Genomic DNA, 26,067 nt, shown 5'->3' with positions numbered 1-26,067 from the left:
AATTAAATGTTAGGTTTTTGTTACTCCTGCCTGTTTTTTGAGTCCTGCATTTGGGTTGGTTTTCCTACAAAACATTTTTAATGTTTTAAGGTTGGATATTATATTTTATCAATGGTACTTTGAAGGAGAAACAGGCTCATTCTCAGCTCTGTATTTATATTCTTGATGTTTACTAGAGGCCATGATTCTCTGCTATTTTACACCTGAATTAATAATCAAATGCGAGCCGTTTCAAGTCCTCTCATTGACATTATACCTGGCACACAACACATACACAACCGCACCATATCTAAAATTCATCATTTTGTGGGCTGGCTCCAGTAGATTTGAAATAAAGGTATGCAAGAGGATATGGAAGACTGGGACTACATCCCCCTCATTGGGGAAAAAAACAAGGGTTGTCATCATTGGACCTTAATGCTCAGTTACACTGAGATGAGATTCTGCATCAGTGGCAGTCCCATATCTCCACAGGCTGAGAGATTTCTATCCTGTTTCACTAAACATCTGTGTTATGGAAAAAACATTTGCAACCAGGTTTCGATTCCTTTGTTGTTCAGTGAGGAGGATACACAGGACTAAAAGCTGGAAAGGGACATGTTTTTTATATATATCTATATATATATAGATATATAGAGATAGAGAGATATATAGAGATATATATATCTCAATATGGACATTGGTAATGCAAAAGTTATTTTCACAAGATTTCAGCATGCACTGAAAGGTTGTGATTTCTTTAAAGTTTAAATAAAGATTTCTTTATGTGTAAAATATGGGAGAAACCTAACAGTGTTGGGCCTTATTTCACACAAGCTTTTCTTTGCCTGACATTGTCTTAGATTAATTCACATACTGATGTTTGTTTTTTGGTTAATTGTGCCTCAGTCTGTGTTACAGTTCCTGTTTAAATGTCCTAGCTCCAGCATTTTATGCAATGAGACACACATATGTTTATTTAGTGCAGCAGTAGAAACTGCATAAAAATGTAATAGTAAGTCTCAGGGCTCCCCAGGGCAGCTGTGGCTACAATGTAGCTTGCCATCACCAGTGTGTGAATGTGTGTGTGTGATGGGGTGGATGACTGAATGTAGTGTAAAGCACTTTGGGGTCCTTAGGGACTAAGTAAAGCGCTATACAAATACAGACCATTTACCATTTTTTTTTAGTAATTATGAAAACTCTAATGAGATGAATGCACTGAACAACATGTGATGGAAAACTTTTTGTGCTAACGTGGACTTTCTGTCAGAGATTTCCAGTATGTTTTGTTTTAACTCATATTTTGTGGGGGGGGCTTTGTAATTTCTCAGTGATACTTTGATGAAAGAGGCTCATTTCAATCCCAATTTACTTAAAGGATAAAAATATGGAAGCACCTCTACCGCCAGCCCAATATTTGCCTTATTTTTGAAACTATATAATTTACTGTAATCTCTCTCTATAATGTGATCACACCAGTGCTGAAGGAACAATAGCAGTCTATGGAGCAAAGCAAAGCATCCACATGTTATCAAGGAAACACCCTTTACTGTAAAATGAGGGAACCAGTTTCATGTATGATTTTTATGTTATTTGGAAGTCTGTGGACTGGTGCTGTGATGGAGAACTATTTCAGTTGTAGAAGATGTGAGTCTACAAACTCGTCCAACAACAATATCCGTCCTCTGAGGTTTTGTGTCAGAGCTCTGAGACTCTCAGGTCCTCAGTCCTCCAGATGAGCAGGTATTGTGTCCTTCTTCCCTGAAACCATGACTTCCTCCACAGAATCCGGACCACATTCACTCAGCCGCTCTATGCTGGACTTTAGCTTAGAGACATTGCTGAGTTAATTAAACTTCAGTCTTTCATGTTGTAGTTAGTTTAAATCTGAGGCTTAGAAAACAACTGTTTCCTAAGATTGAAAGCAAAAATAAATAAATACATTTTCAAGATAATGGCTCCAAGCATGAAGTTTTGGTGCCTGTGTCCACGTTACTAGCTGCTCTGTAAGGATTTGTTTCTGATTGGAATTCTCAGCCTGAGCTGAAGGGGGCGCTCCTTAAGCTTTCCGCAGATCCAACACAAGACGAGGACGAACGGAAACGATGCGTCTGTGTTACGGCTCAGCAATGTCTTCAGTTCAGTATATGAGAGACTTCATCAGGGATAGATTGACTGGCGTTGCTGAAGAAATCTTCTCAGAGGTTAAAAAAACGATCGTCCGGTATGAGGAGGAAATCAACCATCAGCTCAGGCTGCTGGATATCAGCCGGAAACCTGAGATAAAGTTACACATAATCGGTATGTAAAACTGGGATGACTCACGCAGCACCTAAATCACAGCCCAGTTTGTAGAATAAAATGAAGGCGCAGCTCTGAGGGTTTTTTTTTTATTTTTTACATAAATAATAGAAGTGCTTCTCTTTGTCTTAAACGATAAGCGGCTAGCGGCAGTATTTAGGCTGGGCCTTGTAATTTAAAGTTAATGTTTTTAATACCACCGCTTCTGTTTATTCCCAGCGGATACACGTGAGTGTGGAGATTATGGAAACAATACCCGATCTGTTATTAATATTTCAACCATCCATTTACTTTAACAACCAAGTATAATAATTACTCTTCTCATTTCATTGATAACTTTCGTGTAAGTGAGAGATGGAGACTGAGGCTGTTAGTTGAGCTGTATCAACACAAAGAGAGCAAACTGTGCTGTAAGTTCATTAAATACAATCGCTTTCAAAGAAACAATAATAGGCAGAGTTTTCATCTCTAACGCCCGTATTTAATATGAAATTGAGATCATATTTGCTGCATCCGCACTTTAATTTGACCAAGAAACTGACAGAGTATTCCTGCTGTAAAACAAACAAACAAATGCGTGAATGCCTAATTAAAATGAATGCACTTATTTCCAGGTGAACTAAAACAATTCTCATGACAAAATGTGCTTCTCCACTGAGACTTCTGGTGTAAAAAATCTCATAAACAACACAATAAATGGTTGCAGGTCCAGTATAACAGAAACTGAGTAAAATATCATGCCTGTGTCACAAGATATGGAATACACAGCAGAATACAGTGTAAAAAAAAAGCAAGTGAGGGATCGGGGAAAGTTCACGGCATCTCTCTGGCTACATTCCTCGACCGTTGTCTAGGAAAGTTTTCTTGGCATCAGGGCAACGTTGGTTTGAGGCAAAAATGACAGTTTTTCAGATGTTCCACAAACTTTTTCCAGATCTTTATCATTCAGGGTCATTTTACATTGCCCTCAGCAGTGGCTCAGCAGTCTCTGCTCCAAGTAGGTTTAGCTGTTTATTACACTTTTACACTACGTTATTACACACTTAACAAGATCACATATTTGTTTCAACAGCTAATCAAACTTTATAATTTAATTTAATTTCTTTTAATTTAGCTGCTTTCTATATTGTAGTTGCAACCAACACATTTGTCCTCGAGAAGCCCTTGGGGCAAAATTATGGTTCGGCAATGGCAGTGCCTTAGCAGTCCGTTGGCAGACTGTGGGCAACTACTCATAGCCCATCTGTCTGCAGAGATCATCTGTGTGTACCACTAGTCTTTGGTCTACTCATGTTTGTGCTGTTATTAGTCTATCTGCCAGGAGAAGATTGAAGATAGACAGCAAGGGCCGACATCAACCGAGTGTTGATGTGTTGTGGTTTTCTTTCCTTTAATATCTAATAATAATATACATTTACATAGAATTTTTTCATTTCTACTTCTTTAGGTTGGTATATTTTGCTTCCAGTAGGCTGTTTAATTCAGGAAATAAATGTGTATGATCTGTCTCATGAAACACATGCGATCGTGCAAAAGTTTAGCATGGAGCTGCACTGTTTGCATTACAATTGCAATCACCTGTTGATACTAAATGCATGTTCATGTTATTATAATGTATATACAGCATTACAAAACAATGTTTTGATTAAAAATAAATAGATTTAATGAACCCTACTGATCAGACTCATGCCTGTGGACCTCAGTAATATAGTTCACAGGTATGTGACTTCCTTAATGTGCCACTTACCTACTCTGAGTGTCTTCCCCTCCAACAACACAAAAGCAGTTCTGACATAACTGTGGTGTGGGCCTCTGTTTGTGAAGGCACCAGTGCCCAACATACAGTGGGGCAAAAAAGTATTTAGTCAGCCACCGACTGTGCAAGTTCCCCCACCTAAAATGATGACAGAGGTCAGTAATTTGCACCAGAGGTACACTTCAACTGTGAGAGACAGAATGTGAAAAAAAAAATCCATGAATCCACATGGTAGGATTTGTAAAGAATTTATTCGTAAATCAGGGTGGAAAATAAGTATTTGGTCAATAACAAAAATACAACTCAATACTTTGTAACATAACCTTTGTTGGCAATAACAGAGGTCAAACGTTTACTATAGGTCTTTACCAGGTTTGCACACACAGTAGCTGGTATTTTGGCCCATTCCTCCATGCAGATCTTCTCGAGAGCAGTGATGTTTTGGGGCTGTCGCCGAGCAACACGGACTTTCAACTCCCGCCACAGATTTTCTATGGGGTTGAGGTCTGGAGACTGGCTAGGCCACTCCAGGACTTTCAAATGCTTCTTACGGAGCCACTCCTTTGTTGCCCGGGCGGTGTGTTTTGGATCATTGTCATGTTGGAAGACCCAGCCTCGTTTCATCTTCAAAGTTCTCACTGATGGAAGGAGGTTTTGGCTCAAAATCTCACGATACATGGCCCCATTCATTCTGTCCTTAACACGGATCAGTCGTCCTGTCCCCTTGGCAGAAAAACAGCCCCATAGCATGATGTTTCCACCCCCATGCTTCACAGTAGGTATGGTGTTCTTGGGATGCAACTCAGTATTCTTCTTCCTCCAAACACGACAAGCTGAGTTTATACCAAAAAGTTCTACTTTGGTTTCATCTGACCACATGACATTCTCCCAATCCTCTGCTGTATCATCCATGTGCTCTCTGGCAAACTTCAGACGGGCCTGGACATGCACTGGCTTCAGCAGCGGAACACGTCTGGCACTGCGGGATTTGATTCCCTGCCGTTGTAGTGTGTTACTGATGGTGACCTTTGTTACTTTGGTCCCAGCTCTCTGCAGGTCATTCACCAGGTCCCCCCGTGTGGTTCTGGGATCTTTGCTCACCGTTCTCATGATCATTTTGACCCCACGGGATGAGATCTTGCGTGGAGCCCCAGATCGAGGGAGATTATCAGTGGTCTTGTATGTCTTCCATTTTCCCACAGTTGATTTTTTCACACCAAGCTGCTTGCCTATTGTAGATTCACTCTTCCCAGTCTGGTGCAGGTCTACAATACTTTTCCTGGTGTCCTTCGAAAGCTCTTTGGTCTTGGCCATGGCGGAGTTTGGAGTCTGACTGTTTGAGGCTGTGGACAGGTGTCTTTTATACAGATGATGAGTTCAAACAGGTGCCATTCATACAGGTAACGAGTGGGGGACAGAAAAGCTTCTTACAGAAGACGTTACAGGTCTGTGAGAGCCAGAGATTTTCCTTGTTTGAGGTGACCAAATACTTATTTTCCACCCTGATTTACGAATAAATTCTTTACAAATCCTACCATGTGAATTCATGGATTTTTTTTTCACATTCTGTCTCTCACAGTTGAAGTGTACCTCTGGTGCAAATTACTGACCTCTGTCATCATTTTAAGTGGGGGAACTTGCACAATCGGTGGCTGACTAAATACTTTTTTGCCCCACTGTAAGTGGGGACTGAAAGTGTGACAACTTTGCTAATAAGACTGTCAGAACTCATTTCACTCATATGTGAGGGAAATGGTTACATATGCTGGGATATAGTTGCTCAGGTGGGTGTTTTGCCATCATCACATTAGTAAATGTTTTCTTGTGTGTTTTTGTTCCTCAAGACCTCCCAGACGAAGATGAATGTAAGGAAGAAGAGGATATGGATAACCAGCAGGTCTGTAACCAGGAGAGTCACTCCAATCTGGACCAGCAGGATTCAGATTCTCAGCAGACTAAAGAGGAAGAGGAGGAAATTTGCACCAGTCTGGAGGGAGAACAGCTTGTACTGAAGCACGAAGGCAAAGGCATCCTCGTCTGGGCCAGGGAAGACCAGGACAGACTAAGTGACACCAACTGGAAACCTGAAATAAACTCACACAGAATAGGTATGTAAAACTGTAAAGGTCTTAGAAAAATAAATATGACTCAATTTGGATGCTAATCAGAGCTCAGAGTTACTTTTAGGAAGAATTTAAGGACTAACTGCAATAAGTAACTTTAATGCATTTTTTTTCCTAAACTGTGAACATTTAACATTAAACCTACAGTTTGTGTCAGTTGAAGGTAAAAGCACCTTATCCAATCTGAATATAGGGATTTGTTTATTTCACTAAAATTATTTTAAATATGTTTATGTTTGCTGTTGAAGGTTACTAAAACAAGTTGAAGTCCAGCTGAAATCTGTTGGTTGAGAAGAAATAGTTTTGAGATTACTATACTACTATAAGCTGAAAATGAGATTCAGTGGATTTTAATTCATCCCCTTTGTGGCAAAGTGCTCAATAAATATAGCAAAACATAAACACAAGTTAATGGCAGAAGAAGCTACAGTGTAACAAGGTGAAGGTTTTTCCTACGTTGAAGAATTTTTGACACCCGTCAAAATAAAACCACAAGAAACAAAATTATACCTGAGTGTAAAAAATCCAAGCATTCAGCAAACGTGTTACTCAAACACCCAGCGGTTAAAGATGCAGAACATGAACTTGAATATGCCCGATTTCGAACAGTAAGCTCACAAGCCTTCGTTATGACAAGGTTAATGTTTCAGCATCTGTGTCCAAGTCCTTACTGTGCCCTCTCAGTATCAGAGAAAATAAAGACCCAACAGATTAACTTTCGTTTCTAATAAGAATGTAATTATAGCAGGAAATCCAACATGTTTATTGCTGTTAGAATCATCTGCAGCTAACGCTTAATCTTACACTTCCTCTGGGAACATTATCAATATTTTGATATTTTGATGAGCCAATTTCACGATAAAATTTTTCTATTTTACATACTTACCTGTTTTTGCTGTCACATGACTATGCAGGCATAAAATAGTGACACAAAAGTCGCACATTTGGAAAAATCAAAAGCAGCCTTTATTTATAAACCATTTTCCAGTCCACTTGTCTTCATGGTAAAAGGGAGTTTTTCTTTGGCGTTTATGCTCAGTGATTGCTGTAGAGCTGCATTAATGATGCTTCTTCATCCTACCATCATGAACAATCCTTCCTTCCTGAATGTAGACAGTGGCATTATTTTAGAGTCAAGCAATGCTTTATCGAGACTCCTACGGATGAAGATTAAAATGTATTTTTTTTTTTCAGATGTTTCAGTTTTTTCTTTTTCAATTTGTCCCTTCAGACCTCCAACATCAGCATGTCTCTAAGGAGGAGGAGGAGGATCTCACAGACCAGCAGGTCTGTAAGCAGGATAAGAACTCCAGTCTGGACCTGGATGACTCAGAGCCTCCACAGATTAAAGAGGAAAAGGAGGAACCTTGTACCAGTCAGGAAAGGGAGCAGCTTGGACTGAAGCAGGAGTCTGATAATTTTGTGGTGACCCACGAGGAAAGTGATCACAGTGAACCAGAAGCACACAGTGACCGGAAACTGTCTTGCAACTCTCCTGGACCAGAGAGTCAGTGTAACACTGACACAAGTAAAAAGTCTGTAAAGTGTGACACTTGTGGAAAAGCTTTTCACGATAAATCCAGACTAACTAAACATTTGAAAATTCATACAGGCGAGAAGCCACATTCTTGTAGCACCTGTGGAAAAAGATTCAGTCAAATTATAAACTTGAAAACTCACATGAGAATTCACACGGGCGAGAAGCCATATTCTTGTAACACCTGTGGTAACTCATTCAGTCAGAAATCAACTTTGGCACATCACATCAGAATCCACACAGGTGAGAAGCCACATTCTTGTAGCACGTGTGAGAAAACATTTACCTGGAAATCAGAACTGAAACGTCATATGAGAATTCACACAGGTGAGAAGCCGTATTCTTGTAGCACCTGTGGGAAAACATTCAGTCGAAAATCAACATTAAAAACCCACGTGAGAGTTCACACAGGTGAGAGGCCCTATTCTTGTAACACCTGTGGGAAAGAATTTACGGTTTCATCAACATTGAAAACTCATATAAGAATTCACACAGGGGAAAAGATACACTCTTGTAGCATATGTGGGAAAAGATTCATTCAGATTATCCATTTGAAAAGACATATGAAAATTCATACAGTTTAAAGGTTTTTACTTACTTACAAAATTTGGGAGAGCTTTAGTTGTAATAATAATGATTATTATTATTATTATTATCTCCACAGTAATAATCTAATAATTGTTAATTATATTTATTCCTTAGTCATTTTCTGAACAGGTTTAAAAGCTGCTAGAAAGTAAGACAAGACCAAAAATATTATATCATTATGGATTCAAGGTCACTTCATGTGTTGTGGTGTTGACTTTCTTGAGGCGCAAACTTCAGCATGTGCCTGTCCTCTTGAACTGTATTTACAACTGTTGTTGTTTTTGTTTTTTTTAACTTAAGTATTTCAATTAATTAATTCATTGAAAATTTTAAGGTGTAATCTCTGAAATATCAGAGCGCTCTGTCTTGTTTCACACTTTTTTTTCTCATATTGTTTTACATAAATTCAGAAAATGCTTTTTTCACTACTTGAACTTGCCTCACTCTGTTTTATAAGCCTACTTTAATCAATGATGCACACATATGATATTTATGTGCTATAACTGCTGGTTTACAGTGGAAATTGCATGTAAATGTGACAGTAAATAACTTTTAATACGTTAGTCTCATCAATGCTTTTGACCCTAAATCAGACATTTTAAAATGGAAGTCTAACAAATACGTACAAAATAGATCAGTGAGGGGACAATTATTTTATTTTACAGCATTGTTGATTTTCACCACTGACCAGTCTGATTTTCCATCAGACTGGTCAGTGGGCAGTGATTTCAGGTTACTTTTACAGCATGTGTTACCATGGTGATATACCTCAATAAGATGTAAACCGCCTTTCTAGTACAAAAAACCCATACTGAGACTAGGTTAACCTAACATGAATATGATAACCCTGCTTTGTAGTACAAAGGGATGTACCATGGATGGAGATTAAAAGGTTAGATTGTGTCAGTGGCTCTCTTTTTTCCCTTGCTAAATCACCAAGGTAACTGATTCTGAACACAAACCCTGCTCAGTAGCAGGTTATGTTCTGAGGTTTGATTTAAAAATCAGCTGGAAGTGCCACACTTTCACTGACTTTTTACGTAGAGTATGTTTTTAGTACAATGTATATTGAAATGTATTATCTGTGGGCTAGATCATCAGATTTACCAAAAGTCTTATCTTTTTTGCAACACTGTTGCATTTTACTGACAAACTGATTTGTACTTTATAGATTTTTACGGCCTTTTATCATTATTATCTGATTGGAGAAGGCTGCACTCATATAGGAATCACTTTCTATGGAAAAAGAGTCATATGATGTATCCCCATTTATGTGAGTGTGTGCAAAGCTAGTTGTGGTCTATTCCCCACTTGAATCTCCTCATACAGTCCTGATCAAAAGTTTAAGACCACTTGAAAAATGGCAAAAAAAATTATATTTTGCATGGTTGGATCTTAACAAGGTTCCAAATAGAGCTTCAACTTGCAACAAGAAGAAATGGGAGTGAGACAAAACATTTTGAGCATGCAATTTATTGAAAACCACATTTAAACTGAAACAGGCTGTTTTACAGTTTATCAAAGGTTTAGGACCACACCTCCAAAAAAATCTGTAACCCCCCCCCCAAAGCAAAAATCAAAGTTCCAAACATAAACTTGGTAATGGGTAGCTCCACCATTATGTTGTTGATACTTCAAATATTTGTTTGATGCAAGCACTTCCATGAGGTGAGTGGGAACATTTTTCCAAGTGATGAAGGCGGCCACATGAAGGACATCTGCTATCTGGAACTGTTGTCCATTTTTGTAAACTTCCCTTGCCATCCATCCCCAAAGGTTCTCAATTGGATTTAAATCAGGGGAATGGGCCAAAAAGAGTGGAAGAAGTCCCTTGTCCTGTGGGCACTGTGTACTGTAGCGCTATCCTGTTGAAAAACCCAGTCGTTACCACGCAGACGAGGGCCCTCAGTCATGCTCTCTGCAACATCTGGACATAGCCAGCGTTTGACGCGCATGCACCTCCTGTGGCACATAGGAAACATCTCAGGTGGGATCTGCCTGTCATGCCAGTAATGTTGGAAACCATCAGGACCATCAAGGTTAAATATTTTTCATCAGACAATAAAACTTTCTATCACCTTTCAATGTCCCATGTTTGGTGCTCTCTTGCAAAGTCCAAACGGACAGTTCTGTGGCATTCAAGGAGACGAGGCCTTTGAAGACTTTTTTTTTTGTTTTTGAAGCCCTGCGGTCTCAGATGCTATCTGATGGTTATGGGGCTGCAGTCACCACCAGTAACGGCCTTAATTTAGGTTGAGGTTCGTCTAGTTTCTTGACAGACAGCCAATTGGATCCTCCAGCTGTGGTTAAACTGAAGGTGATATTAGTCTCATTCTATGTCCTGTATATGTTATATACAAGGTGAAGTGCTGCATGAATTGTAACAATAAAGTTTCTGTTTCTGTGGAACACAGTTTTGGGCTTTCTATATTCTCATAGTTACAACTTCAATGAGAAATAGAGGGCAGCAAAAGACTAGTGTGGGATCCAGTCTGTGTAACTGAAGAAAAGAAGTGTAAAAGTCAGTTTGTGTGCTGAGTTTTATTTTATCGGCAAGTTTTTTTATTTTTCCTTTGTTTGTTTTTATCACTATCAGTAATTTCTCTGTTCATTTTTGTTATCTGAATTATTGTAGAGAACAGAATTACTAATTTAGCAGATTTACATGATGAACTGAAAAGCATGACATTATATTTCTATGGGTTTTGAACAGAAAATGGGTAAACACATAGGAATCATTTAGTGCTTCTCTTCCTGGAATAAAGTCTGATAACCCTCAGTCTTCTTCCTACTGTGAGGCAGAGAGAGCTGGAGGTGAGTCAACAAAACATCCAGCAGAGAATCCAGGACAGAGAGAAAGATGTGAAGCTGCTTCAACAGGAGGTGGAGGCCATCAATCAGTCTGCTGATCAAACAGTGGAGCACAGTGAGAAGATCTTCACTGAGCTGAACCATCTCATCCAGAAAAGAAGCTCTGATGTGAAGCAGCAGATCAGATCCCAGCAGGAAACTGAAGTGAGTCGAGTCAAAGAGCTTCAGGAGAAGCTGGAGCAGGAGATCACTGAGCTGAAGAGGAAAGATGCTGAGCTGAAGCAGCTCTCACACACAGAGGATCACATCCAGTTTCTACTAATGGCCTGAGGAGGGCAGCAATACGCCACTGATATGACCAGTTTCCCGGAAATTCAGAAGAACAGCGGAAGATGCCACAACCCTTACTTGCTCGACGTGTTCATGTACCGTTAGCTCGCTTAACAGCGAAATTCTTTAGCTGTTGAAGCAACAGTGCGAGTTTATAAAAGAAAGGCTGACTGATGCTGAAGAATTACAGGTATGGAAAAAAAAAACCTCTGCCCGGGGCGCGATCTGATATCGTCGTGTTGGTGTTGTTCCCAGATCAACATAGTAAATGTTGTTCCAGGATCAACATTGCAAGTGACCAATCAGAATGTTGTGACGTCATACTTTTGCGACCTCGGGAAAAAGTCGCAAAAGTACCGCCGTAAAACAAAAAAGTGTACTTAAGCTGCGAGAAACCGCCTCTGTCCGCCGATCAACGGACCCTGGGGGTCACTGAACTAACACAGGTGTAGGACTCGTGTAGGACCCTGATCGGAGCTCAGTTTGTAGGCTAACAGACTAAAACCTGGCGTAGAAACGCTCCATTTCTTTAAACTGTAAACTTTGAGTTTTAAACATCCAGTGAAACACACACAAGTGACGTTAGCAGGAGATGAAATCACACTTTAAACTCACATAATGAGAAAAAACGGTCCACTCCGTGCAGAAACGGGACTTTACTGGATTATTAAATACTGCAAACTCTCTGAAGGCAGCTGTATTCATCAGTGGACCTGTACCGCCGGTGTTCCAGATCAACTGGCGTTTAGATCAACTGGCGTTGGTCGAACAGATGTGTGGCAGTCTTGCGTTTCAGGAGCTGCTACCGACAAACCAGCAAAAAAAAAAACGCCAAATGTGTCACCTGTGACACTTGTGAGGTTATCTCAAACACACTCCGTCAGTCTTGATGCTGTTGAACAACAAAATGTATAAAAATGTGGCGAGTTTACCTGGTGATATCCTCATGCGCGACGCGATCGCGAAAACGGCAAACAAGTAATACCACGCCGATGTTGTTCACAGGACAGCAAGAGTAAACGATCGGGAGACTCTTGTCGTCGTTATCGTTCCCTTGCACAGTTTATTTCTCCGGTTTCAGCGTTTTTGCTCCACAACTAAAGCGAGCAGTTTACTTTGTGCCCTAACATGGACTCGAGTCAACCAGCGCCACCTCTGGCCAAGTGCCACAGCCTACAGCCAGATCAACCTGTGACACACATCTGCACCACGTTTGAATTCGTTTCATGCACATTTGTACCTTTCAATTGTGTCTGTTTGTGCGTCATGCAAACAAACCTTTGAAAAGAATGAAATGACACTAATATTTCACTAGTGTTGTAACATCACATGTCGTTAGCGTAGTCTGTCTGTGTCTTTTCTCTGCGAACAAACATTTTAGAGTTGGTTGTTATATACAGTCTGTATAAGTGTGGTTAATCTAATAAACATTTGTAAGGAGATGGCAGTTACTGTGAATGTACAGCAGGTGATTAGTAATAAACAGTCAGACAATGACTCTGACAATCTCATTCAATCTTGCAGACTGAATGCACCTTCTGTGGAAAGTGGTACCACACGGTGTGTGTGGACGTCCCCTGTGCAGAAGGCGACTACAAATGTTGTGGGTGCTAAATAAACAGAAACAAATGATCCCTGTTGTCTTTGCTTACTGATGTTTTTAGTGTTGACAATCCACATTGCTGGAATTGCATCTGTCAACATGTTTGTGGGTAGATTTGGATGTACCAGGGGTAAGTGCAGCCACTCAGCCTCTACTCAATGTGATCATAGCAGCAGGTGCAGATGTGTCACAAGTTAATCTAGTAGTAGGCTGTGGTAGTAGTGGACTGACCTCCATTTGAAACTGCTCCAGCTGCTGTGTGATAGTGGATCTGCTACAAATTGAAGATCATATGGAAGTTTTGGAAATTAACCCTTGTATTATGTTGAAAAACAAAAAAGTGACATTGATTTTGTTGCAGGTAATTTTGACCCGTACTGTGTAAATCCACTCAGAATTGTCAAGAAACTGCAATAAAACAATAGCAACTTTATTTCCCATCAGATAAACATGTAGAACACAGACATACAACAGTTAGACTTTCCATAACTATTTTAGGAACAATTTGGTTTTTCGTTCTTACAAACACATTTCTTCTGAACTTGCCCAACGTTCTCAGTTTTTCAATGCTCAACATTTTCGATTTTGTCCACATGATGGACAGAATGTAACGGTATGCTTTCTGCAGATGTGGTTCTTGCATTTCTCACAAAAAGTGCTTGTTTTCAAACAGGAATCTTCCTAACTAAGATTTAAAACAAAAGATTTCTACGTCTCCTCCAGTCTCACAAACAGATGACAAACCAAGCGACACACCTGAGTCACTGACTTTCTTAAATCCACTCACTCTCACTGGCTGTTTATTACTAATCACTGTGTAACTGCTGTGAATTCAAAGTTACTGCCGTCTCCTTACAAATCTTCATTGGATTAACCACACGTATACAGACTGTATATAACTCCAGCCATGTTGATGAATTGCCTATATTGGCTGGAAATATTCATTTCCAGAGAAAGGACACAGACAAACGATGCTTACCGGATGTGATGTGACAACAACACTAATGAAATATTGATGTGTCATATTTGTCCAAGGCGTATTTCATTGTTATGGAAAAAGAGAATATCAAAATCATGATCACCAATTGGAGTGGTGATTTCTATGAATTTGTGTATATAATTTGGAATTTTGTACAAATGTAGGTCAATAAGGAATATATGATATCATTTCATTCTTTTCAAAGGTTTATTTGCAGACGCACAAACAGACACAATTGAAAGGTACAAATGTGCATGAAACGAATTCAAAAGTGCTGCAGATGTGTGTCACAGGTTGATCTGGCTGTAGGCTGTGGCACTTGGCCAGAGGTGGCGCTGGTTGACTCGACTCCATGTTAGTGCACAAAGTAAACTGCTCGCTTTAGTTGTGAAGCAAAAACGCTGAATTCGGAGAAACAAACCGTGCGAGGGGAACGATGACGACGACAAGAGTCTCCCGATCGTTTACTCTTGCTGTCCTGTGAGCAACATCGGCGTGGTGTTACTTGTTTGCTGTTTTCACAATCGCGTCGCGCATGAGGATATCACCAGGTAAACTCGCCACATTTTTAAACATTTTGTTGTTCAACAGCATCAAGACTGACGGAGTGTGTTTGAGACAACCTCACAAGTGTCACAGATGACACATTTGGCGTTTTTTTGCTGGTTTGTCGGTAGCAGCTCCTGAAACGCAAGACTGCCACACATCTGTTCGACCAACGCCAGTTGATCTAAACGCCAGTAGATCTGGAACACCGGTCAGAGGAGGAGACGAGAGATTCAGCAGGTTGTTTACACTGAATAAATGGCTTATATCAGCATGTGCTGACCACTCAGTGCATTTTATCAACAACTTTAATATTTTTTGGGAATGCAGGCATCTGTTTAAAGCAAATGGATTTAATTTTAACAAGTCGGGGGTTAAACTGTTCACGTCCAACTTGTTTTATTCCATACGTCATCCATCTGTGCTTGGTGCCAAGGCTGAGATAAACGAGGAGTTATCTCATAAAGAGGAACAAACAGTACTCCAAGAACAGACAAAGCCCAGCAGAAACCTTGAGGAGGAGCTCCATCTGCCCCCACCCGGGAAGAGCCTCAGAAAGGAGAGACATCTGAGGCAAGAAGAGGGGTCCCTATTTGCCTCCAACTCTCAAAACTTGCTTATGATCTTCAATTTGTAGCAGATCCACTATCACACAGCAGCTGGAGCAGTTTCAAATGGAGGTCAGTCCACTACTACCACAGCCTACTACTAGATTAACTTGTGACACATCTGCACCTGCTGCTATGATCACATTGAGTAGAGGCTGAGTGGCTGCACTTACCCCTGGTACATCCAAATCTACCCACAAACATGTTGACAGATGCAATTCCAGCAATGTGGATTGTCAACACTAAAAACATCAGTAAGCAAAGACAACAGGGATCATTTGTTTCTGTTTATTTAGCACCCACAACATTTGTAGTCGCCTTCTGCACAGGGGACGTCCACACACACTGTGTGGTACCACTTTCCACAGAAGGTGCATTCAGTCTGCAAGATTGAATGAGATTGTCAGAGTCATTGTCTGACTGTTTATTACTAATCACCTGCTGTACATTCACAGTAACTGCCATCTCCTTACAAATGTTTATTAGATTAACCACACTTATACAGACTGTATATAACAACCAACTCTAAAATGTTTGTTTGCAGAGAAAAGACACAGACAGACTACGCTAACGACATGTGATGTTACAACACTAGTGAAATATTAGTGTCATGTCATTCATTTCAAAGGTTTATTTGCATGACGCACAAACAGACACAATTGAAAGGTACAAATGTGCATGAAACGAATTCAAACGTGGTGCAGATGTGTGTCACAGGTTGATCTGGCTGTAGGCTGTGGCACTTGGCCAGAGGTGGCGCTGGTTGACTCGAGTCCATGTTAGTGCACAAAGTAAACTGCTCGCTTTAGTTGTGGAGCAAAAACGCTGAAACCGGAGAAATAAACCGTGCGAGGGGAACGACAAGAGTCTCCCGATCGTTTACTCTTGCTGTCCTGTGAACAACATCGGCGTGGTGTTAATTGTTTGCTGTTTCGCGATCGTGTCGCGCGTGAGGATATCACCAGGTAAACTCGCCACATTTTTATAAATTTTGTTGTTCAACAGCATCAAGACTGACGGAGTGTGTTTGAGATAACCTCACAAGTGTCACAGATGACACATTTGGCGTTTTTTTTGCTGGTTTGTCGGTAGCAGCTCCTGAAACGCAAGACTGCCACACATCTGTTCGACTAACGCCAGTTGATCTAAACGCCAGTTGATCTAAACGGCAGTTGATCTAAACGCCAGTTGATCTAAACGCCAGTAGATCTGGAACAGCGGCTTTCCAGGACTTGATACCGACAAAGCAGGAAGTAATCAGTGTGAATACGTCGCCTACAAATGGCACTTTGTGGGGTTGGCTAAACACAACAATCTGTCATTCATATTGTTTTGAAAAAGAAACATAAAATAACCTCAGAGTTTAACTGGTGATACTCCCACGCGTAAGCATACCGCGAATACAGCAATAAGCAAATAACAGTGCCTATTCAAAACAGGCGAAAGTTAATTAACAGTATAGAAAATGTTCTAGTCTTCATTATTATTTTCCCACATATTGTTATTACTCTGATGTGACCTGAGGGTTGTCAAACTGACAGACAAAGCGTCCAGTTTACATCAAAAGCAGAGTCCACTCCACTAGTGGCACCTGTGGGGAAGTGCCATTGCCTAAACAATATTAACCTGTGACACACCTACACCTGAATTCCTAGAGCTTCCTGCTTTAGCAGGTATCGCTTATCAATAAGCAAGCTGCTGAAAGTAGTTTTTATTTGAGCAACGTATTCATAGTCTTGCTGAGATATATTTGCTTATGTGTGTTCTCCTATAATCACATTAGATCTTTTTCTTGTGTTCATCTAAGACAACCAACAGCAACATGAACTGTAATGAGGGGAAGGGTCTGGATGTCCAGCAGGTCTGTAACCAGGAGAGTAACTCCACATTGGACCCACAGGACCCAGAGCATCCACAGATTAAAGAGGGAGAGCAGCTTGTAGTGAAGCAGGAGGCTGAGGGCATCATCATCTGGACTGGAGAAGAGCGGCTCAGACTGCTGGATACCATCTGGAAACCTGAAATAACGACATACAGTAAAGGTATGCTAAACTGCCCTTAAAAATAATGAAGTAACATTTCTTTTTCTTAGCATAGCAGGAATCTGCAATAAGTAAAATTAATGCACCTCTGCAGACTGCAGTGTAAATGGTGGCTTGGTGGCTCTTTGACAGTAACTTTGACATGCAGCAGTGGCTTCACTGTTCTTATACACAAAACAAACAATTATCCACACAAACTACATATCAACACACTAACTACACTCCAAACATGCTACACATCACAAATCTCTCACATCTCAAAACTCAATCTCTCTCTTCCTACCACTGACCTTAGACAGTAAATGTGACAATAGTATTCCGGAAAAAATTATGGGGTATATTTTTTATTTATCACTTTTTAAATTTTTTTTTATCACATTTACCACTTTTAACACAAAAATGGACACTCAGGGTTGTTTTGGGTTGAAATAGCATCTTGTTGCTATGTGTCATCTTAAATTGGTCAGGTGATTGGTTTACCATGGCTACTTTATTCTTCCTCAGCCAATCAGCAGCACCCGTGTGATTGTCCCCCCCCCCCCAGCTCCTGGTTAAATGAAAAATAGTAACGTGTCCGCACCACATTTTCTTATTAGTAACTGTAACAGCGTTGTAAACATAGAAATAGTAATTAGTTATAGTACTAGTTACTGACAAAAGTAACAGCGTTAGTAACATTGTTACTTAACGCCATTATTCCCATCATTGCATTTTAAGGATGCAAAAAAATGTTAATTCATGTGAAAAAAATTCACCAGAATGCAAGAAGTGAAGTGTCTGCACCCCTACAGAGACACAAATCCAACAGCAGAAGTTTCTTTTTTTTGTCATCAGTTTAAGTTAAAGATTAAGTTTTTTTCTCTGTAGAATGGAAATGTGTGAAATTTAATTTGATCAATTCCCAGGATTAATTAATGGATTAATTTTTAGATTCAGTTTTCATAATATACAATTCAGAATTTCTAAAGTTGAAGTTGATCATATAAGAAGAGTTTTTTTCATGGTGTTTGGACGTGTGCAGTCAAAGTGTTTACCACGATATAAGAGGTCAGAGCCAGCATTCCCAAACTAAATTAAATTGGAAGAAAACCAATATCTTTAAAATTCATACATATTTAGTATCACAAACATCCAAATACTCAACAATTTGCTTCAGTGTCCAAATAATTTGTCACATTTGTACACTCTAAATTTCAGTGGTACATGTGAGCAACCTGTTCATAGTTCACAACCATTAAAGTACTGCTAATCGTTAAAATTATAATATATTTTTGTCCACTTGTCCCTTCAGATCTTGCGCAACAGTGTGTCTTTAAGCAAGAGGATCTGCATGACCAGCAGGTGTGTAACCAGGAGAGGAACTCCAGTTTGAACCACGAGGACCCAGAACTCCCATGGATTAAAGAGGAACCAGAGGAACTTTGCACCAGTGAGGAAGGAGAACAGCTTTTATTGAAGGAGGAGACTGATACCTTTATGGTGACTTTTGATGAAAGTGAACATGAACCAAACAGAGACCAGCTCCTTTCTCACAACTCTCCTGCACCAGAGAGCCAGCATCAAGGAGGAAATGAGCATGTGGAATCAGAATCTACTAGAAAACCAGAGCTGAAGAACAGTAACAGTGTAAACAACTCTCCAGTGCCAGAGAATCAGTGTAAAACTGGCAAAAGTAAAAAGTCTCTAAATTGTGACACTTGTGGAAAGACTTTTCAGTACGAATGTCACTTGACAAAACATGTAAGAATTCACACAGGTGAGAAGCCTTTTTTTTGTAGCACCTGTGGGAAATGTTTTGGTCAGAAATCAGGACTGGAAACTCACATGAAAATTCACACAGGTGAGAAGCCACATTTTTGCAGTATCTGTGGAAAAGGATTCAGTCAGATGATAAACCTGAAAACTCATATGAGAGTCCACACAGGTGAAAAGCCATATTGTTGTAGCACATGTGGAAAAACCTTTAGTGCCTTGTCAGCCTTCAAAACCCACATTAGAATTCACACAGGTGAGAAGCCATATTGTTGTAAGACTTGTGGGAAACGATTCACTCAGAAATCTGGACTGGAACATCATATGAAAATTCACACAGGTGAGAAGCCACATTCTTGCATTACCTGTGGGAAAAGCTTCAGTCGTATGAAGTCCTTGAAAACTCACATGCGAATTCATACAGGTGAGAAGCCACATTCTTGCATTACCTGTGGAAAAAGTTTCAGTCATATGATGAACTTGAAAACCCACATGAGAATTCATACAGGTGAGAAGCCATATTCTTGTAGCACCTGTGGGAAAAGATTTAGCGATTTATCAGGATTCAAAAAACATAAAATGATTCATACAGGTGAGAAGCCCCACCCTTGTAACACCTGTGGAAAGAGATTCAGTGACATGACGAATTTGAAAGCTCACATTAGAATTCACACAGGTGAGAAGCCATATTGTTGTAACACTTGTGGGAAACGATTCAGTCAGAAATCTGGAGTGAAAATTCATATGAAAATTCACACAGGTGAGAAGCCACATTCTTGCATTACCTGTGGGAAAAGCTTCAGTCATATGACGTCCTTGAAAACTCACATGAGAATTCACATGCCTGAGAAGCCACATTCCTGTGGCAATTGCGGGAAAAGTTTTGTTCAGCTGATACACTTGAAAAGGCACATGAGAATTCATACTAGTTAAGTTTTAAAATGTGGAATGTACTTTATTATAGAAAAACAAGAATGGATAAATAATTTATTGACACTTGTATTCTATAGCCAAGATTACATCACTCTATCCAAAAGCTGGAAAGTGACACAAATAAGTAAAAGTCATTATGGATTTGAACAGTGTTGTCCGTTATTTCCCAATGTTTTCTTTATGTTTGACACTGCTTAGATGAAATCAGAAAATGTTGTTTTAATTATTTAAATAAACATATCTCTCTTTTTTTTTTTTTTTTTTTTTGCAAATGTGGGCTTTTTATTTCTTCCAGAGAGAGATATAGAATGAGAAGGATTTTTTTACTCAGATCTTAGAATGATACCGTCACGGCTGCGGTGGCAGACTTGTGGTGACTGTGAGAGAGGACCCAGACGCTGGCACTGTCTTGGACGTGAGCGAGCTTTATTTACACACTGGTAGCACAAACAGAAACATGGGGAGGAAAACAAAACCTAAAGGTGACCTAATTTGGTAATGACTAACAAAACTAACCTAAACAGACAACTGTGGTAGAAAACGCAGGGAAGAAACACAGATGGACAAGCAACGAACATGAGAGGACACACACTATGGCTGTGTCCCAATTAAGAGACCGCACGCTTGAAGTACACATTTTGAGTACGATTACGTCACCGCCACGGGACGACGGCTGTCCCAATTCGAAGTGTACTTCAAATGCATACTCCAAATGCGCCGTCGATTTTCCCAAATATCAAGCGTGGTCCGGTGCACGCTTCGTGGTCCCATATATCCCACAATTCATAGCGCAGCGGTGGGTGTGGATAATTTTGCCGCAAAATACGGCAGAAGGCAGAAAGGAGCGGCCGAAGAGTGAACTGTCAAAAGTAAGTACTGAATATGATGTCTCTTATTTATGTGCGAATGTTTAATAATGAAGAACATTAAAACATTAATGTTGGCCACATGTTGGCAAAGTTATGTGACATTAGTGATGTTTTAAAGCCTCTACTTCAAAATATATATATAGTTGACCTTAATTTTACAGAGAATGTGATGATTTTATGGATAATTAAAGTCAGTCATATATCCACAAACACAACAAGCTGAAAGTCAGTGAATGCTGCTCGGTTTGCAGTCCTGAATATCACGGCACAAGCAGGATTCACTGCACTGTTAATGTTAGCTATGTTATATTGCTGCCTCTGTTCGGTGGTGTCGAGCCAAACGGACTTTAACGTGTGTTTGAACGAGCTGACGGTTCACTCGTTAAGCTGAAAGAAAGATGCTTTAATCACAGGAGTCACACATGTGTCCACTGTACCATCTGGGAACTCTTCTTGTTTAGCACTTTGTGTTGGATGTAAAAAGCAGGCTAGAATCATGGCGGTGGTCAACGACGGTCCAGGCGTGGGATTTCTCTCATGGAAATATGCACATTATCTTTCTATTGGTAGGTGGCACAGTGCACTTGTGGCAAGTAAGCAAGCTAGAGGACTGGCAATCATGCTGGCTATCCAGTTACAGAAGCAACACATTAACAAGAGAATTCTGAGTAAAACCAAAGTTACTTTCCCTAGTAACTAGTTACTTTGAAAGTTATATATGATGTTAATGCAGCACTACAAACGATACCTACAGCCACGATTACCAACTATCGGAGTTGCAAAAAGGCACAATGAAGAAGGTGCCTAAGAAGTACAGGAAGCTGTCCATATCTGAGGCCCTGGAAACTGCCATGCAATGACTCACATCCTTGGCCAGCCGCTTGAAGAGGTACACCAGAGAGATAGAAGGCAGGAGAATAAACCAGCTGTTCTCCACGGAACTAGCCAAGGTGTACAGGGGCAGGGGAACAATATGAGAACAGCACCACCAAGGCTGGAGACAGAACAATACTGGAAGAGCATATGGGAGAAGGACGCAACCCATAACAGCAGTGCTCAGTGGCTAGTGGATCTGAGGGCAGACCACAGCGACCTCCCCGAACAGGGTCCAGTAACCATCACAGTGGCAGATATCCAAGAAAGGGTCTCCAGTATGAAGAGTTGGACAGCACCAGGTCCTGTTATGGTTCGCGCCTTCTGGCTGAAGAAGCTGACTGCACTCCACGAGCGCCTGGCAGCACAAATGAGCCAGCTGCTAGTTGACGAGAGACACTCAGAATGGCTAACCGAAGGCCGGACAGTCCTGATCCTCACTGGGTCACCGACCCAGGATCATAACAGATACTTTTGTTACAAGGAATGTCTTACATAGCTTAGCATAATTTATTGTTGGAAGCAAGCTGAGCCTTAGACATCTGCAGCAGTATTATTAAACCATATAACCACTGAATTCTGCAGAATAACTACATTTTCTTTTGATACCTTAAGAACAGTTCAGCTGTAATAGTTTGGCTCATAAAAAGGTGTTTGGATGTGTGGTATGACTACGTCTGCTAGTAGTGGTTATAAAAAAATCTCTTGGCACTTGTAATTGTCAGCCAATGGTGAATAATTTGATAATTATAGAAGTAATAATATCTTCATCCAGGAAGGCGTGCAGAAAGGTGAAGACATATCCAGATGTGGTGGCCCAACTAGTTAAAAAACTTAGACAATATGTGGCAACCAGACAATATCAAATTTGTCAAAATTATTTTTAGTAGTCTTCACAGTATCAATGCCATTTATCATAAATTAAGTTTATATGACTTTTCATGAAAAGGCATTTACCTCTGCATTTCATTCCACTATGAACTGAAAAGAAGTGAATGACTTGACAAGAAGAAATTGTTAATAAATAAACAGCTTTCTTTCAGGTCACATTGAGATTGATGACATTAGTTTTGGAAAAGCACTTCAAAAATGTCATGAAACCTCCACTTTTTTGGTAATTTTTGTGTACAGTGCTTATCGTCTTACCTTGTCATTTACCCTTTAAAAAACTGTTTTAAAAGGTCACTTTTCAACTTAAAATTTAAAACATTTAACAAACAAATACCAACTTAAGAGCTGTACAAAAATATATAATTTTACCACTAGATGGCAGAAGTAGCTTATTACCTAGTGCTTGAATCCTTAAAAATAAAGATAACACATAATTGTTTTTAAACAAGGAGACTTTTTTCATCCATTCATCCAACCATTTTCTTGCATTTATCCAATTTAGGGTCCTATTAAAAAACATTTAGCCAGTTATGTGGATGCATGTGCACAAATAAGGAGCTTTTCTCTCTAAAAAAAACCTCTTAAATGTCCAACAAAAAAAGCTATATTGTGAGCTAGATAAGCTATTGTCTTGTTTTTGGTCAAGCTTTTAAATTGTTTAGACTCCCATACCTGTAACTTTCACTTAAGGTTCACTGAATCTTCAGTAACCTATATACAATGTTATGAAAAAGTATTTGGCTCTTTTATAATTTCTCATTTTTTGCATATTTGTTACACTTGTTTCAGGTCAAATCAAGAATAGTTTTAATTCAGTTGTGATGGAAAGTTTTAGAGCATAAACAACTTGTTTAATGTCATGCCAAAGCATCTCAACCCAATTTAAATCCACTAGGCCAGTACCAGGTGACCCTAAAGCCTTTTTCCTTTTAAAAAAAAACCATTTAGAGGTGGTTGGTTGTGTGTTTCCAATCATTGTCCTGCTGCATAACCCAAGTGTGCATATTGAACATAAAAAATGAGAAACAAAAGCATTGATCCCATCGTAGGATAATGGTGATATCCACTTGTTTGTTGTTCTGTTGGATTTCTTATGTTTTTTTAAACCTTCCAGGTAAAAGTCTAAAGAGCTTGGAAAGAAAAGCGTCTGGACTTCTTTAAGTTGCTTGAAGACGTTTCACCTCTCATCTGAGAAGCTTCTTCAGTTCTAGGGTCAAATGGTGGAGAGTCCCAGCTTTAAGTCCTAGGGGAGTGTCCCCCAAAGGGGGTCATGAACCCCCTGTTAATCCTCTACCTAATCACACGAGTCAAGGTGTTAAAACGGGTGTAGGTCACAATTAGCCAAGGTTTCAGGTGAACCCTAGCCCCACCTTATCATGTGATTTCTTGAGGGCAAAAGGCCCAGGGTGTGAGTGGGCATTAAGGCGTCTGGGAAGGGATCTTAAATCTGGATTATAGATGGCAGACAGTTGGTGTCGTAAACCACCGCCTCTGTTCAAAGATGGTCATTCACAGTGGTCATAGATGGCTTCTTTCACTCCTCTTTCAAACCATCTTTCTTCTCTGTCCAAAATGTGAACAAAAGAATGACCTTTAACCTTTAGATGCAGATGGACAGCCAAGTCTTGCCCCCTGGAGGTGTCTCTTATATATATGTTATGCCATGCTGTTAAGTGGCTGTTTGGTTTCTCCAATGTAGAGGTCTGAGCATTCCTCACTACATTGTACAGCATATACTACGATGCTAAGTTTCTGTTTAGGAGTTCTGTCTTTGGGATGAACCAGTTTTTGTCTGAGTGTGTGGGTGGGTCTGAAGTACACTGGGATGTCGCACTTGGAGAAGACTCTCCTGAGTTTTTCCGATAAACCGGCAACATAGGGGATGGCAATGTTGTTGCGTTTGTCTTTCTGATCCTCCCTAGCTGGTGTTTGATCTTCTTTTCTGTGCCTCTTTGCTGACTTGACTGTTTTTATCCACAACTTTGATGTGAGCAGTGAAGGCTTCTACTTCTTGGGTTTTGATTTTGACCCCGGTGTCATCTACATATCTGTACCAGTGGCTAGGTACTCTGCCTTTAAAAGAGCCAAGAGCCTTTCTTTCCACTTCTTCCATGTAAAGGTTGGCTACAATAGGTGACACCGGGGAGCCCAAGGCACATCCATGTTTTTGTTTGTAAAAACCCTCGTTGTATTTAAAATATGTGGTGGTAAGGCAGAAGAGTGCAGAAGAGTGGGGGTGAAGCTGGTTTTGTCTTCCTGCTGTCTTCTTGTAGTTGTTTTCTGACAGTCTCCACTGCCTCTGTGGTGGGTATGTAAGTGAAGAGAGAGACTATATCAAAGGACACCATTGTTTCATTGTGCGCAGTGTGAGCGGCTGTGGCGACACCCTCACGACAGTCGTGAGGATTTCAAACAGGTTTGAAATCCTCCCGACCAAGCGCTTGATGATCGGGAGCTGGTCGTGAGGTGTTAATCGCTTCTCGTTACCCCACGTATACTACACGATGCACGACGCACGATGAAGGCCAAACTCGGGCCTATCACCAAAATGGTTGCACGACTCAAAAATCGGCTCAAAATGGGCCAAAAATCACACAGTGTAAGCCCAGCATACGTTTCTGGACCTTGTTCGTGAAGTCGGTGGAGTTTTTGATGTGATTTGGGGTGTTCCCCACAAGGGGTGCTAGGATGGTAGCAAGGTGTTTAGAAATGCTGTAAGTGGGAGAGTTTATGCTGCTAACAATGGGTCTGAGTGGGATCCCGTCTTTATACCCACACTTGGGTATGCCATCCCCTGGGTATAGATGATGATATGTAGGTCGGTCAATGATTTTGTCCTTTTCAAATTCTTGAAGGCAAGCGATAACTTTCTTTTTGTAGCTGCTTGTCTGGTCTCGTAGGTATTGTTGACACTGAGGAGTGTAGTAATCTTTGTGTGGTAGTGGTCTTTGCTTAGGGAAGCAACGGCCTTCTTTTCTTGTATTGTATGGTTAGATGGAGGAACTTTAGCACTGGAGAGGGTGGCTGAAACTTTCATCCTAATTTGCTCTACTTCTGTTTGTGATATTTTATTCATTATGGCGGTTTCTGTGGCTGTGATGAGGTTCACTATGGGAATCTGTTAAGGAGAAATGGCAAAATTGAGTCCTTTGGCTAGTACTTTCTTGTCAGGTTCAGTGAGATTACTGTCTGAAACGTTCTTCACCCATTTTCCTGACTGTCTTCAGGTGTGAAGTCTTCCTGTTCTTCTCTGTGTAGTGTAGGTTCTGATTGAGAAGTAAATGTTTTTGTTAGTAAAGTGTGGAATTTCCTGAGTTGTCTTTCTTAAATTTCTTAAATCTGGGACTCCCCACCATTTGACCTTAAAACCGAAGAAGCTTCTCAGATCAGAGGTGAAATGTCTTCAAGCAACTTAAAGAAGTCAAGACACTTTTCTTTCCAAGCTCTTTAAACTACGATGACCTGGATGACTGAAAACCTTCACAGGCATATCTTCCAGGTAAAATTTGAAAACATGGGTGCACCACCCCAGCTAAATCAACA

At 40.2% G+C, this 26,067-nt stretch overlaps 1 protein-coding gene across 1 annotated transcript; it reads left to right on the top strand.

Moving 5' to 3' along the window:
• Positions 1-2,111: 2,111 nt before the first annotated feature.
• Positions 2,112-19,891, top strand: LOC146612851 (uncharacterized). The gene is made up of 8 exons (XM_085377658.1): positions 2,112-2,283; positions 5,884-6,147; positions 7,394-7,942; positions 8,027-8,277; positions 9,228-9,277; positions 15,194-15,236; positions 16,972-17,206; positions 18,498-19,891. Exons 1-8 carry the CDS (start codon positions 2,112-2,114, stop codon positions 19,889-19,891), a joined length of 2,958 nt encoding a protein of 985 aa, XP_085233784.1.
• The last annotated feature ends 6,176 nt before the right edge of the window (positions 19,892-26,067 follow it).

This window comes from Diplotaxodon limnothrissa, linkage group LG18 (genome assembly GCF_057381915.1).
Source record: "Diplotaxodon limnothrissa isolate DT_005_m linkage group LG18, D_limnothrissa_male_GT1.1, whole genome shotgun sequence".
Lineage (NCBI taxonomy): Eukaryota > Metazoa > Chordata > Actinopteri > Cichliformes > Cichlidae > Diplotaxodon > Diplotaxodon limnothrissa.
The sequence above is the reverse complement of the archived record's forward strand: the minus strand, read 5'-3'. Positions and strand labels throughout refer to the sequence as shown.

Excerpts from the sequence above, each read along its gene's own strand:
- LOC146612851 (XM_085377658.1), top strand. The coding sequence starts at position 2,112 with ATGTCTTCAGTTCAGTATATGAGAGACTTCATCAGGGATAGATTGACT. Across the intron at positions 6,148-7,393 it reads AATAAACTCACACAGAATAG|ACCTCCAACATCAGCATGTC; the intron begins GTATGTAAAACT and ends TTGTCCCTTCAG. Across the intron at positions 8,278-9,227 it reads GACATATGAAAATTCATACA|GTAACTGATTCTGAACACAA; the intron begins GTTTAAAGGTTT and ends TAAATCACCAAG.